Below are 15,341 nucleotides of genomic sequence, written 5' to 3' on the forward strand. Positions count from 1 at the left end.
CTTTGTCCTACCTTTTCCAAGGTGTTTTTAATACTCCTTTTTCTTCCATAGTATAAGGGTTTTGCAAGGTATAATCCAGTATTTTGAAGGGATGAAAAATACTTGGTTTTGCAAAAATCTTCAATTCTATTACATTACTCTGTAGGTAAATGCAATTATTAAGTCTATGCATTTGGGGATTATTTCTGTGGTTGCTAGGCTGGTTTGTAGATGCAGTTGACTTTCTTTGCCATAAAAACACACTGCTGATTAATTTTGAATTTGCTCTCGGGCTCCAAAGGTTTCTTCCTGCAGAGCAGCTTCTTAGCATGGTAGTACCCACCTATATAGATAATACTTGTAGAATCATAAGATGGTTTGAGTTGGAAGGAACTTAAAAGGTCAGATTCTAGTTCCAAGCCCCTGCCATGGGCAGGGATGCCACCAGCTAGATCAAGTTGCTCAGGGCCTTATCCAACTTGACCTTTATGAACAGGCATTTGTACTTTTTAGTTACTGAATATTTGAGGTTTGAACCTGCCTGTTTCTCTAGCCTTTGAATGTCCCTTGAATTGGCCACCCAGATCTGTATCTACATGTTGTTTCAGGGTGTTGCCTGCGTGCTCCAGCCCAGCTGGGTGTCACCAGCAGCCTTGCTGAGCCTGCTTTCAGTCCTGTCCCTCAGCTTCTCAGTAAAGACACTAGCAAGTGTCAGCCCCAGCTTTGGCCTCAGAGAGCTGTCACCAGTGGTGGTCTGTCAGCTGGACTTTGTATGGCTGCTCAGAACCCAGAAAGCCTGGTGGTCCAGCTAGCTGTCCACCCCCCTGATAACCCACTTCTTTGCATTAAATCTCACTAAATTCTGAGAAACTGCTCTGGAAGATGGTCACAGTCCCTGTTGAAGTTAATGCAAACACCATTCACTGCTCTTCCCTTGTTCACCAAACCAGTGCTATCCTTGAAGTGAGTTGCCAAGTTGTTCAAGTATGGTATGCCTTTGGTGTATCTGTACTCCCTGTTTCCTGTTTAGTTTTTGTGTTGTGGTGATCTGGTTGGGATTGGGTTTGCTTTATTTTGTTGTTTGTTTTTTGGTTTGGCTTGGGGTTTTCTGTGTTTGTATGTAAGATTTCTTACATGATGTTTGCAAGGACTGAAGTGAGACTGACTCAGCAGATGGTTCTCCAGAATCTCCTTTCCTACTTGATGATAACTCTTTTCCTAATCTTGAGGACTGGGAATCTCTGGATCACCATTTCAGACATTTCACAGATAATAGAGAATGGCCCTGCTGTAAGATCACCCTGCTCCTTCAGCACCCTCCAATGCCACCTTTCTGGTGCCATGGAATTGCACGTGTCCAAGTGGTTTAAGAGATCCCTGACTCAGTCTGTGTCCTGCATATGAAGTTTCACTCTTGCAGACTCTGCCTCCAATAACAAAGGAACTGAAAAAGGCATTGAGTATCTTAGCCTTTGCATGCTGAGTGCTGGATCTGCATTATTCTCGGCCTTTTAAATTTTTTTTAATTTTTTGCTATCCTTAAAGTGCCGTTCTTGTTGCTGCTTTTGCTTTGTTCCAACTTGTACTCCTCGATTATCTGAGAAGCTCCTCACGTGCTCAGGAAATGTAACTCAGGCCCATTCATCAGTCTTTCAACAGCATCCCAGGCAGTATAATTGTTGTGGAAGGGCACATCTGCAGGCTTTCCTTCTGTTGCCACAATTTCCTGGATTTGTCTCTCTCAGCCTCCATTCTGGGGGTTTCCATCCTCTTATCCTTTGAGTGCAATGCTTAGCTGTCTCTTTTTTTTTCTTTTCTGCATCATGGGGGGCAGACTCGTGGCACTTCAGGGTCTCTGTGCAGATGCATCCACCTGCTGTTCATCCTTGCTCACTTTGCTCCTTAGCCTCTTCCACTGAAGAAGCAGCACTCAGGTAGAGTGTTCCTCCCATGGTTGAGGCCACCACCACCTCTGCAGCAGCAGAGGGAGGAACCAAGCCCTGGATGGCGGAGCCCCCTTCCCAGAGCTCTGGGTCAAGGCTCTGGTGTGCTCAGAGCAGTTCTTTCATCAGAGTTTCTGGGCCCCTCTGCTGCACTGCTGTGCTGGGGAAGCAGACGGGGGAGTGCTGCCATAAAAGCAGTGGTAAAAATGCAGTGTAATTCATGAGATGATACACTGCTCAAGGGAATGAGAGCCTTCATCTAAAGGCACAGGGAAGGGCCTTATCGATGGAAAACTGTGTTGAACTTTCGCATTGCTCTCTTTTTATCACTTCCCCAAACCCTCCAAGGATTCACAAAGTGTCTTTTTGACATTTCACTGAACTGACAAAGGAATTTTCTCTTGTTGGAGGCAGATATACCACCAGGCTGTGCATTCCAAAGCACTTGATATAGAGCAGCAAGTCTAGATGGTGGTTCTCCTGGTGTCTTGCTAATTTGAGGACCTCAAAGCGCTGTGCTCCTGTGCACAGTTTTACACTGTTTTACAGCCTAATGTCTCACAAGTCTGAACTATAAGAAGTGTGAAATTAAAAGAATTGGTAGAGTTTTCTTTTAAAACACATATTTTATTAGTATTTGTGTTCTTTAAGTACAAGTAGGGTGGTGGTGTGACTTGATTCTTTGCCAAAGCATTTCTTTAGCATCCGAGTTTGGACCAGAAGAAAACTATTGTATGAAGAGTTTAAGGGCAGGCATGCACTATGTCGGACAAATTTTGTCTGTATACAGTATTTGTTTCTGCCAGTGGATGCAGACAATAGTGGAAACAGGAATGATACTTCCTTGCTGTACTTTCCTGGAATGCAGTGACTTGAAGTTCACAGTCAGGGACTGGCTGAAGTAGGGGTGAGGACTTGGTATTTATTTGTTGATGAAGGGACTTGCAGTGCTGGCTGTGGATGGTGGTAGGCAGCTCCCCTAGATGACTACACAATGTGGAGAATACATTCCTTTTCTGGATTTTAACCTCTTGCTGCTAAATTTGCTAATTTCTGCCAATATAAGTAAGAGTAAAAGGCAACAGTTGGTCTCTATTTACCATCTCCATACAGCTTTTGATTTTACAGACCCGCCACTTGATTTAGGTTACATCTGTTCCAGCCAGGAAAAATGCCATTTTCATCTTATAATAAAGCTGTTCTTTGTTGTATTTATCCTTTTACACTTCTCACTTGTTCCTTCTAATCCTCCTATATCCTTTTTGAAATTATAAGACTGGATGTTCACACAGCACTCAAGATGAGAGAGCAGATACTGTCTAATGGAGTAGTGATGCAGTAGTAGTGTGTAACAAATTTATTTTTCTTTCACTGCTGCTGATGATTTTACAGAATTTCATAGTACAGCTCCCAAGATCCAGAGTACAGGTCTTTCCTCTTATCTATTAAAAAAAAAACCCAACTGAAAAACCCCTGGGATTTTTTCATAATGTATGTCACTTAATGTTTCTTTGTGGTAATTTCATCTGTTACTGTATCATCAGTTTGTTAGTCACAGATACTTCTGCAGTTCCTAATTTTTTACAGTCATCCCTGTACACCAAAACCATATAGGTGCAAGCTGAGATCCCAAAAACCATTCATTCTTGGCATTTTATATGCACCTATGCAGGAAGCAGAGGGTTGTACACACTTCTAGCCTTGTACAAGTGGAAGGCCACAGGCTCCTATGTTGCTGTGCCATCCAAAGCTGTGTGACTTCCCTGTAAAGGAGTGCAGGGAGATAGGAATGTGTCTGCTGCCAATAAGAAGAAATAAGCTGTATTTAGAAAAGGGATATCATGGTATTTTCCCTTAAGAAGGGTGGGGAGAGGCAGGGGTCAAATTATGGCAATGAAATAGTGAAGGAAATGCAGTCCTAACAATGCAGGCTTTTAATGAGGTTTTTGTGTAGTCACAACTGATGTGCTTTAACCCCAGCTGGCATCCAAGCCCCATGCAGCAGCCACTCACTCACTCCCCACCACCCCAGTGGGGTGGAGGAGAGAATGGGAGGAATAAAAATGAAAAATGAGTTGAGTTAAAGCAAGGGCTGCACAAACAAGTAAAACAAAACTGGTCTTTCATTCACCATTTCCCATGGACAAGCAGATGTTCAGCCATCCCCGGGAGAGCAGGGCTCCATCACATGCAGCAGTTGCTTGGGAAGACGAAAGCCATCACTCCAAACATCCCCTCCTTTGTTTTTCTTGCCCCATCTTTATATGCTGAGCTTTATATGATTCCATATGGTATGGAATGTCTTTTGAGTCAGCTGAGGTCAGCCGTCCCTGCTGTGTTCCCTTCCAGTTTCTTGTGCACCCCCAGCCTCCTCGCTGGTGGGGTGGGGTGAAAAGCAGAAAAGGCCTCCACAGTGTGTAAGCACTGATCAGCAGTGACAAAAACATCCCTGAATTATCAATGCTGTTTCCAGCACAAATCCAAAACATGGCCTCTGCTGGTCACAGTGAAGGAAATTACATCAGTCCAAACCAGCACAAACACTTGTGATTAAAGTTCTCTTTTCAATGAATTCTTCAGTTTTCACTGAAAGCATGTAAGAAAAACTTAGTGTATGTAATTTATAAAATCCTAGCATGTCTTTAAATTCTCCTTATTTTATTCCCTTCATTTTCTGTGTGAAGAGTGTCTACAATTCTGGTTTTAACTGGTGTTCTGTTCCCACTGGTAAACAATTCAGTAGTACTTTGAGTTGAAATATGTCAGTAGTGGTTAAAAAAAATTAAAAATTAAGCCCTCCGTATTTTAGTGTGAGGAAGCTCAAAGCTGTGCTTGATTCTGCCCTACTAGTCATGGAAATATGCAGTTTGAGTTACAAAATCTGTGATTTGAGTAGGGCAAAAGAAAATTTCAAATGTTGGCATTCTAAAATTGTAATGTATAGACATTGAAAAAATGTATAGAGGTTTGCTCTGTAATCAAACATTAAGCTAATAAAGGCATCAAGTGTCAGACTTGCTAACTTTAGCTTTGAATACCTAGTACATGATCCTGGTGGCCTATGGGTACTGTGTTAACCTTGCCTGCTGTTTTGTTTTACCAAAAGGGATGTTTGGTTTTGGCTTGCTGAAAGTAAGGCATTTGTCTTTGTGATGCTTTTGTAAGAGGCAATTAGGCCCTGGATAAAATCCTGGCATTTGTAGGCCAGCATTCCTGGTGATGGACCCAGAATGTCAGCGTGTGCTACATGGGAGAAGCATGAGAAATATTAGCCATGGGATTCACACAGTAGAGAGTGATATCCTACTTCCCCAGATGTTCCTGGTTTTCATTCATTTGGGCTGTCCTGGTTTCCAGAGGATCCTGAGAGTTTTTTCTAATGCCGTTAGATGTGCCTGCCTTCTTTTCCAGTGGCTCAGCAGAGGACTCTGTTTTGGTCACTCATTTTGATGTTTCAGGTGATGAATGTTAACATTATAAAGGATTGGAATAATGCTGCTATAATTGACACCATTTCCTTATCTCACTGAAATGCATAGGACATTAATTTTCTTGCCTACATCATAAGATAGCTAAATTGTTACCTTTAAAATGGAGTTAAAATTTCTGCTTTTAGTGTCTGTCCTCAGGTAAAGGTTGTGACTTCTTTTTCTTTTTCTTTTTTTTTCCAGATATAGAACGTGGTCTCTCAAACTGGATTAAAAAAAACCTGTTGATATTTTTATTTATACTTTTTTATTTTTGTATTTGACTTAAAGTGCCATGAAAAAATTTGCATATTGCAAGGTGGTCCTTGCCACCTCTTTGGTTTGGGTCCTTCTGGATATGTTTCTATTGCTGTACTTCAGTGAATGCAATAAATGTGATGAGAAAAAGGAACGAGGCCTGCCAGCTGGAGATGGTAAGTTTTCTGCCAAAGTATTCTTTAAATTATGCTCCTTTAAAATTGCACTCTTTTTAAAGATTTGGGAGTTCTTTTTTCCTCAACAATGTAGCATTGCGTCAGCATTTAGGAGTCACAGAGTATTCTGTGTTTCTTTGAATGACTAGAGAATAACCATGTTGCCTGAGATGTATGTTGCAGACTTAAAACACTTCTGATGTAGAATTTTAAGCACTAATGTATATGAAATAACCCCAAAAAACTATGCAACAAGAAGTGCAGAAATCTAAGCCATGTTAGTGCAGTCTAAAGGATATTTTAAATTTCCATGAGTGAGGAAGCAAAGGCACTATTAACTTCATTAGACATACTAATAGAACAAACCAAGCCAACAACCAAGCTCACTTGTCTGCCTGCCCCTGCAAAAAAATACTTCAACCAACCAAACTGAAAAACACCCCCTGCCCCACAACCCACCTAACCCAAAGTTTGGACAAACACTGAGGCAATAAGGCACAGTAAATATTGTAAGGAAAAGGTTTATGATAACAGAATGAACTTGGATGTAAAAGTGACAAATATGAGTGCATGCTTATCTAGATAACATTTAAGTGAGAGCTGTATTATTCAATATGAAAGGTTTTCAGATAAGCTTCAGTTTTGTTATTGCTCTCTTAAGTTTTTGATGTAGCAATTAGATGAGCTGAGTGTGGGGTTGTTTTGTTTTGGGTTTTTTCGACAGCACTGCTATTGATGTTGCCAGCTTTTTTTTTAGGAAGTTAGCATAGCTGATCACATGGGAGAAAGGATTGGTGCAGGGAGGTTTCTCATCCCTGCAGTGTCTCAGCGTATGCATTTAGAACTGCAGACAGCTGCCACCTCCAGTTTGTTTGTGAAGCACCTAATTCTGTAGTTTGGTGTCTCTCCCACTGAAAAGGCTGTGTCTATGTTTCACTGCTGATGTTGGAAACCTTTTCAGTGATGCTGATTGTTAGGTCCAATCGGTTAATTGCACTCAAGGTTATTGCTTTCCATCACAAGAAACTTTTTCACCTGTTGACATCTGGTGTGAACCTTCACCTTCCTGGGAAATTTTCAGAAGTATTTTAATAATGTTGCTCTGTTACAGACTAACACTGGGGAGATATTTAAGAAGTGTCACATTTGGTTTATTTGTTTTCTTTCCCTGTGATGAAAACAAGCCAATAAATCTCCACAGAGAGCCCTGTATAGAATGTAGAATTTCTGTGCTCAGCACCTCTGGACTCCTGTTTCCACAACTGCATGTGAACATTTTAAAGGGGTTCTAATCCACCTGCATTTTGCAGAACTAACTTAAACTTTCCATTGCTGGCATTGCATTTTTTTAGTTTCTTTTTCAGTAAGAGGAAAGCAAAGTGGCAAGAAAATTAATTAGGCTCATGTAGAAAGTATGTCTTCTACAGGAACTCAGCAGGAACTCAGTCTTTTTTTGTCCTTTTTTTAAATTTTTTTTTTCTACAGAAGTTTGAAAATTCTTACGTGGTAAGACAATGACTGATGTGTTGTGATGTAGGAATAGATCCAATTTTTGGCTTTCCATAAAGCCGATAACTTATGCCAGAAAACAGCAGGTGAAGTCAATATCTATCAACTTAGTGTGATATATTGACAATGTTGAAATTTCAGAAAACTTTGCATTTGAAGTTATTGGGGGGACCTTCAGGTGAAGGAAAGCCTTCAGTTTTGACAGATCAGTATTATGACTTCCCCTATGCAGCACTAATTTTACTTAGTTGAGTACAGTCTTCATTCTGACCTTTACCCACACCTGTGTGTGTTAAAATTCTTGATATATTTTTAATATCTTATAGTTGACTGGTAAACAAACAAATGAAAAACCACCTAAACAAAACCCAAATATAGTTTTGTCCATTTTCTTTTTTGGTGGGGTTTTTTTTCAGTTTGTTTTTATTTTTTTTTTAAGAAGCTGATTTGTAGTAAGGTACATGCAGGAATAGGTCTGCTAGAAACCTTGGTTGACCCTGTGACATTTCCTTTTAACCAAGCTGCATGCCTGATCATAGATATTTTTACTTGTTCCAGTAGTTTACTGATTTGGAATCTGTAGTGGGTTTACTCCTGCTCAGAGTGCCTGGAGTCTTCTCAGATAACATTGAGGCTATTTTGTCTGTGAAGCTTTTATCAAAATCTGCTTTTTCACTTCACTTTTTTCTCTGCTTTTAATTTCCATAATTGAATTAGTTTCCTTGATTCAGCATGAATTATGCTAGTGTTCTGAATTTAATATCCTCTTGTCCATGTCACTCTGGTGTATAGCTTCTCTTTGCAATTCATGGAAGAATTCCATGGCATTTAATGAACTTACTCAACATAGGAGTAAATTTTTCTGAAGAGTTTATATTTATTTTAGGTTGTGCTTGCTCTGTTGGAAAAATCAATCTTTAGCTATTTCAGCAGGTGCAAAGGATTTTGAGGACAACTTCGGACAGTTTGGGCTTTCATGAAGTTAGAAGGACATTTTCCATAGGTTTTTAATACAGAAAATGGAAGGATTTGTTTTTTTATAAAATTAGGCAAGAGCCATAGCTAAATTGTCTTTGGGATCTTTCTCCTTGGTATTGATGGTATAAGATACCATCATCTTAAATCAGTAATAGTAAAGCAATGTGCAACTATGGAAAACTCAGTGTGGTTATGGGGAACTGTAAGGTGAGTTAGATAAAAGCCTTGGTGTCTGCTCTGACAGAGATTAAAGGCTGGGAGTGGAAATGACACAAGTGTGGAGTTAAGGGCACAAAAGGTGAGGTAGAAAAGGGACAGGCCACTAGCCCGGTAGGAGGACAGCTGAGGTGGAGGTGCCTTGGGAAAAGGGGGCCTGGCATGAGCTCTGGAGAGTACAAGACTGAGTAACCAAGATTATACCAGAGGGAGGGATAGTTGGAATCCAGTGACTGTAGTTGTATGGGATGATTTGTCTGTGAACTTAAGCTTTTGCCCACTCCCTCCACCATGGCAGAAGACATCTGCAGTGGCCTCACCAGGTAACCTGGGGAGCTGGGATCAGAACACCCAGCAGTGTTGTTTCCAGCCACAATCCCTGAGCCTGTGCTTGTGCTGCCTGGTATTGCTGCTCTTTCTTCTCCCTGCCATGACCACCCCAGAGGGCTTGGGAGAAAACTGGGGGAAGCCCTCTCCCAGGGGGATGATGTACCTGATCCAAAACATCACACGTGTTCTTCCTATTGCCACATCTTCTGGTGGTGGCTCCCTTTTTGTAATTCCTGATGATTACTCAGTAAAACCCACAAAGAGTAATTAATTGCTGTCTATGGAAGGTGGCTGATGTAAGTTTAAATGTTGCTGTGAACTGGAAAGAAAATAATTTAAGCATCATCCATGTTATGTAGTATTCTTTTCCAAATCTAATATTCATAGGAGAGTTACTTGAGCATTATTGTTTTCATATGGGGATTGGCATTGCAATTTAGATTTCACAGCCTGGAACAGAGCTTACTTGATAAATGTAAAGAAGTTCCAGACTTAAAGAGAGGGCTCAAGCTGTTCCCTAACAGTACAATTAGGGACCATTCTTGTAAACAAAATATACCTAGGTGGTAGCATGATTTTACTAGTAAAGTAATAAAGACTTTTTTTGTGTAGCTCTGTCTTATTTCTGTAAAAACCCTTTATGTCATCCCTCAGGTCTTGACTTAAATGAGGATGAAATGAGTCATTCTTTACCCCCAGTTATAGGCTTCCTAAAGGTCTGATTGCAAAAAAACCTTCCAGCTTTGGCACTTGATGTGGTTTCTAAATAAACTTTCAGATTCATCCTCTTTACCTTTTTTTTCCGACCTCAAGGTGCATTCCCCTTGTGTAATGATTAGAAGCCCTGGGCGCTGGGGAATCTTTCAAAATTAGGACTGGTGAATTGCAAGAGTCATGTGCTCTCAGCTCCTTGCTATTTACACTCTTTTCCTGGAGCAATGACAAAGTTAAACTAGGACCAGCCATTTTTGTCAATTGCTGATCAAGACCTTGCATTCTGAATTTGGAGCTGCAGTAAAGATGGAATCTCTAAATAGTGTCTTGGTTCAGAATAATTTCATCTGCATGGAAAAATCCTAAGAAGAAAAGTGAGCAATTTCAAGATTTAATTGTTGAAAATGTGAACTATTTGTCATAAATCAGCCTTGTTCTGTTAAGGTTGAAGTGTGTGTAAGAGGCAGAACTGCTCTGAACTTTTACATGTCCATACAGCTTCTTGTAATTATGGTCATGCTTCCAAAGGTGACTGGACTTTGCATTGGTCAGTTTACATGGGCTCTAAAGACATCTCACCAGAAAAATTCACCCCTTTTTCCTGGTTTTAGATGGTCTTAGATTTTTAATTATCTGTTTTTCATCAGGCATATTGCCTGGTAAAAAGAAATTTGTAGTCCACAGAAATAAAAAGTTCCTGATTTTTTAATGAACATCTGGAAGAGATCAAGGCTTCTTTGAAACTAATCATTTACTGATACAAATAAGAAATATCTGGAAATACATTACTAGATTTCTTATTTAATCAGGTGGTGATTCAGTCATTCATTTAGTTCTGAAACCTGTAGCTATAAATTTCATTTCTGTTTGTTAGAAGAATGTCATCAGTACATAGAGTCCTTCAAAGGATTTTTTTTTCTGTATTTAATTGACAAAAAAGCACTGTGGTTTCAATGCTTAACACGCATTTATTAGTAATTTTGGGAGAACGTTGTTGGTTGGTGTTTGTGAAACCTCTGTGCTTCTGTGGGAAAACAGATAAGCATAAGAAAACCCATGAGAAGAGGGTTCTCAGAAACTTGAGAGAACATCTTCTGATGGTTAACTTTTCTTAGAAAGTCATTGCCCTGCCTGCATTGAGTGAGTTGCACAAAATATCTGGATCTAGTTAGTTGTTGCTGGATTTTTCTGCAAGGAGAATGGGGTACTGAGGTAAAATGTGTAATCGAGCAGTATGTATTTACTAATGAAATTGAAAAATTCAACTGATGAATTTGCAGAATTTGTACACCAGTATCCAAGTCACTGATGTGCTAAACTCTCATCTCAACAGGAAGATCTGCAAATGTGAGAGATAAGCTTTTGGCTGATTTAGCTATTCAGTTTAACTGGTTTAGTGAAAGTTGAGAAAGAACTGGAAGTATAAATGGAACAGGAAATATTTTTTTTTTCTTCTAAACAGTTTATTTGTAGGATAAGACACTTGCTCTTCAGAACTCAGAAAAACATGCTGCATACAACTATATTCTGATAGGGCTTTTGAAATTGTTTTAGTTATGTGGAACACCCATTGTTAAATCACTTTCTGTCTAAGTGAGCCTTGGTGCTCATTGCCACACGCTTAAGGAAAATTGCTGTGATAGCCCAGATAATAATACCGCGCTGAATGGATAAAATTAAGCCCAAATAATTACTTTATTGTGTACCATAATTTTAAGTTAATTACCCCCCCAGAAGGCACAAATTCTAGTTTGAAAGGTTATGCAATTGCAAGTCAGCAGGTTTTGGTGCAGGTTCCAACAGTACCTTCTGAAGAGGCAAAGATGCAAAGCAGCCTGCTTGCTCAGCTCAGCCCGTGGCTGGAACCAGCACCTCAGCCCATCTGTTCAGGATTTGCTGGAACACACTCACTCCATCAATTTTCAGTGGATGAGTGGCTGGCTGGCAACTTCTAGGGTTTAATAGCTCAACTGGCCATCAAGGAGAGTTTGGTTAAAAGAGAGCACCCCTGTGATGGGAGGAGGGTGGGAGGATTTTCTCTGCTAAATGCTCCTGTGTGACTGCAGCTGGTGCAATCGCTTCAGGTATTGAAAATGAAAGCTAATCAAGGAACACATTGTGCTTGTTACCTGTTAGCACTAAATGCTGACCAGCAAAAAGCCTCATTTATTGGTAATATATATTTAAGTCTTAATGTTTCAGCAAGGATGGAAGCCTCAAGCCTTTTAAAAAAAAATTTCTTTTTATTCTTTACATGGCTGTTTACTCTTTTCCCAGGTTTAATTACACTGTGCTATCCTAGATGCAAATTAAAGATAATTTGAAGCTAGGTTTGTTTCTTGGGAATTTGGTATCTTTATTTTAAAATACTTCCTGTTCCTCTGTTTAGATCTTAAATTGCTGGTTTTTAAATTAAAAGTTTTGCTGAATTTGTAAAGCAGTAATATAGCTCAAATTCAGTAATTTGAGCATTTCTGTTCAGGAGAAAAGTGAATGGTACTTGTAAAGAGAAGTGTAACTTTTTAAAAACTGTTCTGGTTTTTTTTTACAGATTTGGTTTAAAACCCTAAATAATTCAAGAGTCTTAATTCCTTTTTGTTCCATTCTTCCTCTTCAGTTTGATTAGATATTTGATATTTAAATTTCTTTGGCTTTAAGAGGTGTAGTGTTACTGTTTTGATACTGTTTTGTTACTGATGTTAACCTTCAAAATATAATTTGGTTGCATAAAAGTAACATTAGTACAAACAAGAGAAATTGTTTCTAAATGTTGCTGCCAATGTCATTCTGTCAAAATAAAAAGGTGGAAATAGACGTAAAGCTGCACTTTTACTTTAATGGAACCTTTACTGTTCTGGAGCATTATTTATCACAGAGTCACAGAATAAGCTGAGTTGGAAGGGTCCCATCATGGGAATTGAGTCCACCCCCTGGCCCTGCGTGGGGCACCCTGAGAGTCCCTCCGTGTGCTTGCCAGTCTTGTTCAAAGGCTTCTTGGACTCTGCCAGGGGAGGAGGCGCTGGCACTGTGACCGCTTTCCTGGGGAGCCTGTTCCAGTGCCCAAATACCCTCTGGGTGGAAAACCTTTTCTAATATCAAATCTAAACCTCCCCAGACACAGCTTCAGGCCATTCCCTTGGGTCCTGTCACTGTCACCACAGAGAAGAGATCAGTGGCTGCCCCTCCTCTTCCCCTTGTGAAGAAGTTGCAGACTGCAATGAGGTCTCCCCTCATTTTTATCCCAGATTTTTTTGCACATGCAGGCTTTCCTGGAAAAGTTGAATTTTCCTTTACAGGAATTTTATGTAGTCAATTATGATGTAATGGTGGATAGAAATAAATCCTTATTGGTTTTTTACATGAATTGTGGTGTGTAAGAAGAGCACTTAACTATTTCTTTTAAACTCCCAAATGTGAAGATTTGTTTTTGCTTTCAAAACCTGGTTTAGGACTGTTCTAAATGTGAGCACTCCTACAGTGTAATTTTTTTATAAACAAACAAAAACAAGCTTAAAAGGAGTTAATAACATTTCATTTTTTCAAAGTTCCAGAACCCATGCAAAAACCTCATGAAGGACCTGGAGAGATGGGGAAGCCTGTGGTCATTCCAAAAGAGGAGCAAGAGAAAATGAAAGAAATGTTTAAAATAAATCAATTTAATTTAATGGCAAGTGAAATGATTGCACTCAACAGATCTTTACCTGATGTCAGGTTAGAAGGGTAAGTACTTTATGTTTTATTTAAAAATATACTCTCTTTAAATGAAGAATATGTGGAGATTAATCCAAAACAACAGTACAGGTCTCTAAGATATTACTGTTCAAGCAAACAGTTGGAGAATTTCCTGTTTATAAGATATTTATTAATAAAATAAGATAACCCAGCAGAAACCAGTTTTCTTCAGTGTTATTTAGCTTTGAATCTGATTACAAGTGTGAAGCCTGTTCAGGGAATAGAAATTAATTTGGCCAAAGGAAAGTTAACTTAAGCATCGGCATTTCAGGAAAGAATCACTTGTTTGAAAAATTCATGCATTGCTTGTAATGAAGCAGACTGAAATCCTACATTATATAAAATAAAAGAGGTTGGGTGATGAGAGAAATACTTCAAAAATTTTCTTACCTAATGAAATGTGCAAAGGCTCATTTAGATTGCATTACAATGTTTTCTAATATCCATCTGGTTTGGTTTTGATCTTGCCTCTAGAATATTGATCCTTTCACAGCTATTTGAGTAATAAGTAATTAAAAAGAAAATTGTAGCCTTGTTGTAACAGAAAATAAGATTGCTTTACTCTCCTGGGACTATGACAGGATAGATGATGACTCCCCCCACCTCAACCCCGCTTTTTTATGAAAGGGGCATTCAGGTTGAATGAAACTTATGAAACAAAATTTTCCTAATTATCTACATTATCTTCTTGCAAGAATAATTTCTTTAGAAGCTCTGCTTTGCCGCTGTATATACAAGGCCTAGCTCCTGGATGAATGTTTTCATCTCCTCTGTCAGAAGATAATATTAGCAGAGTGAGATGAAGCTCTTGCTGCTTTTCATTTTTAATCAGTGATAAAGAACTGGTTTGTAGGTGCCTTCATCTGTTGTGATGAAAGTGATTCTGCGAGTTCCTGGTAGGGCTGGTGTTCTTGATGCATTGCTGGTGTTCCTAATAATGAATGCATATTTTACTAAATATGGTTTCACAAGATTTAAATAATGTATTTTAATTTTTAATCGATTTTCAAATATGAAAACGTACATTTGAGGCTCTAAAAAGTTGACTTAAACCTTTGTGAGGTCTAGACTTTGAATTAGACAAAAATGGAAAAAGAAATTGTTGTAAACTATTAAAAAATTATTACCTAAAAAGCCCCTAAAAACTATTATCTAAAAATTATTGCCATCACTGAAGTTTTCAGGCAATTGAAATTGCTATTTCAAAATCCAGTTCAATAAAATAGAAATTTTTGTCTTTCACATTTGGCTATGCTCTGCAGTTATTGTGTTTCACAGTGAAACATGTGCTATAAGTTTTGTGGTATTGCATTTGCTTCTCTTTTCCATTTTTTTCTGTGTACAATATTCTCACTATACTTGGTGTGGGAAAGTGGAATCTTAGTATAAAATTTTAGGTATAGTCTCAGGACAGAGTTGGTTTTTTCTCTTCTTGTAAGTTCCTGCCAAAATTGTAACATTTATGTGTGTATGCATTTTTAATAGTTTTTGAGAGAAAAATGCTTCCCATAAATCTCTTCCATTTGTCATTTTTCAACATGTACTTTTTAAGGTCATGGTAATTAAGAAGTCATGGAGAATGTTAACATTTCTCTGTCAAATTTGAAAACAATACTGTGTTTACAATGCAAGGATGTCTTAATCTGTATGTGTGGGTCAGTATTACTCTTTTTGAGAACGCTGCAACCATTTTCAGAATTGTGAACACTATAAATGCACTCTGGTGTTGTGTGTATGTCTGATGAAACTGTTTATCTGATTAGTCAAAATGCTCCAAAGTCAGAAACACTCTGTGCTGCATTAGTGCAATTACTTCTGTTATAATTTGTTCTATCTATGTCCCTGGTAATATGGAAATAGTTTGTGGAGAAGGAGAATGGGTAATTTTTAATCATTCCTTACCACATTTATGTGCCTACAGCACAGCTGCCAGTAGCACTTTCAATCAAGGTTTTGAAAAAGCAGGATATGTTCAAAGGCACGCTTAGCTGTTCAACCATGTAATTATTTTCTTCACAAGTTTTGTGGGTTGCTTCCTT

At 38.8% G+C, this 15,341-nt stretch overlaps 1 protein-coding gene across 2 annotated transcripts in view; it reads left to right on the forward strand.

Annotated features, from left to right (window-relative positions):
• Positions 1-15,341, forward strand: part of GALNT1 (polypeptide N-acetylgalactosaminyltransferase 1) — an 87,018-nt gene that overhangs the window by 36,300 nt on the left and 35,377 nt on the right. For both annotated transcript variants that reach the window (XM_084207714.1, XM_084207715.1), the window contains exons 3-4: positions 5,594-5,823; positions 13,116-13,290. In XM_084207714.1, coding sequence (XP_084063840.1) covers positions 5,685-5,823; positions 13,116-13,290 — 314 coding nt within the window. In that variant the 5' untranslated portion in view covers positions 5,594-5,684. The remainder of the gene's footprint in view (positions 1-5,593; positions 5,824-13,115; positions 13,291-15,341) is intronic.

The sequence above is a fragment of the Fringilla coelebs genome (genome assembly GCF_963513975.1).
Source record: "Fringilla coelebs genome assembly, chromosome: 1".
NCBI classification, from domain to species: Eukaryota; Metazoa; Chordata; class Aves; order Passeriformes; family Fringillidae; genus Fringilla; species Fringilla coelebs.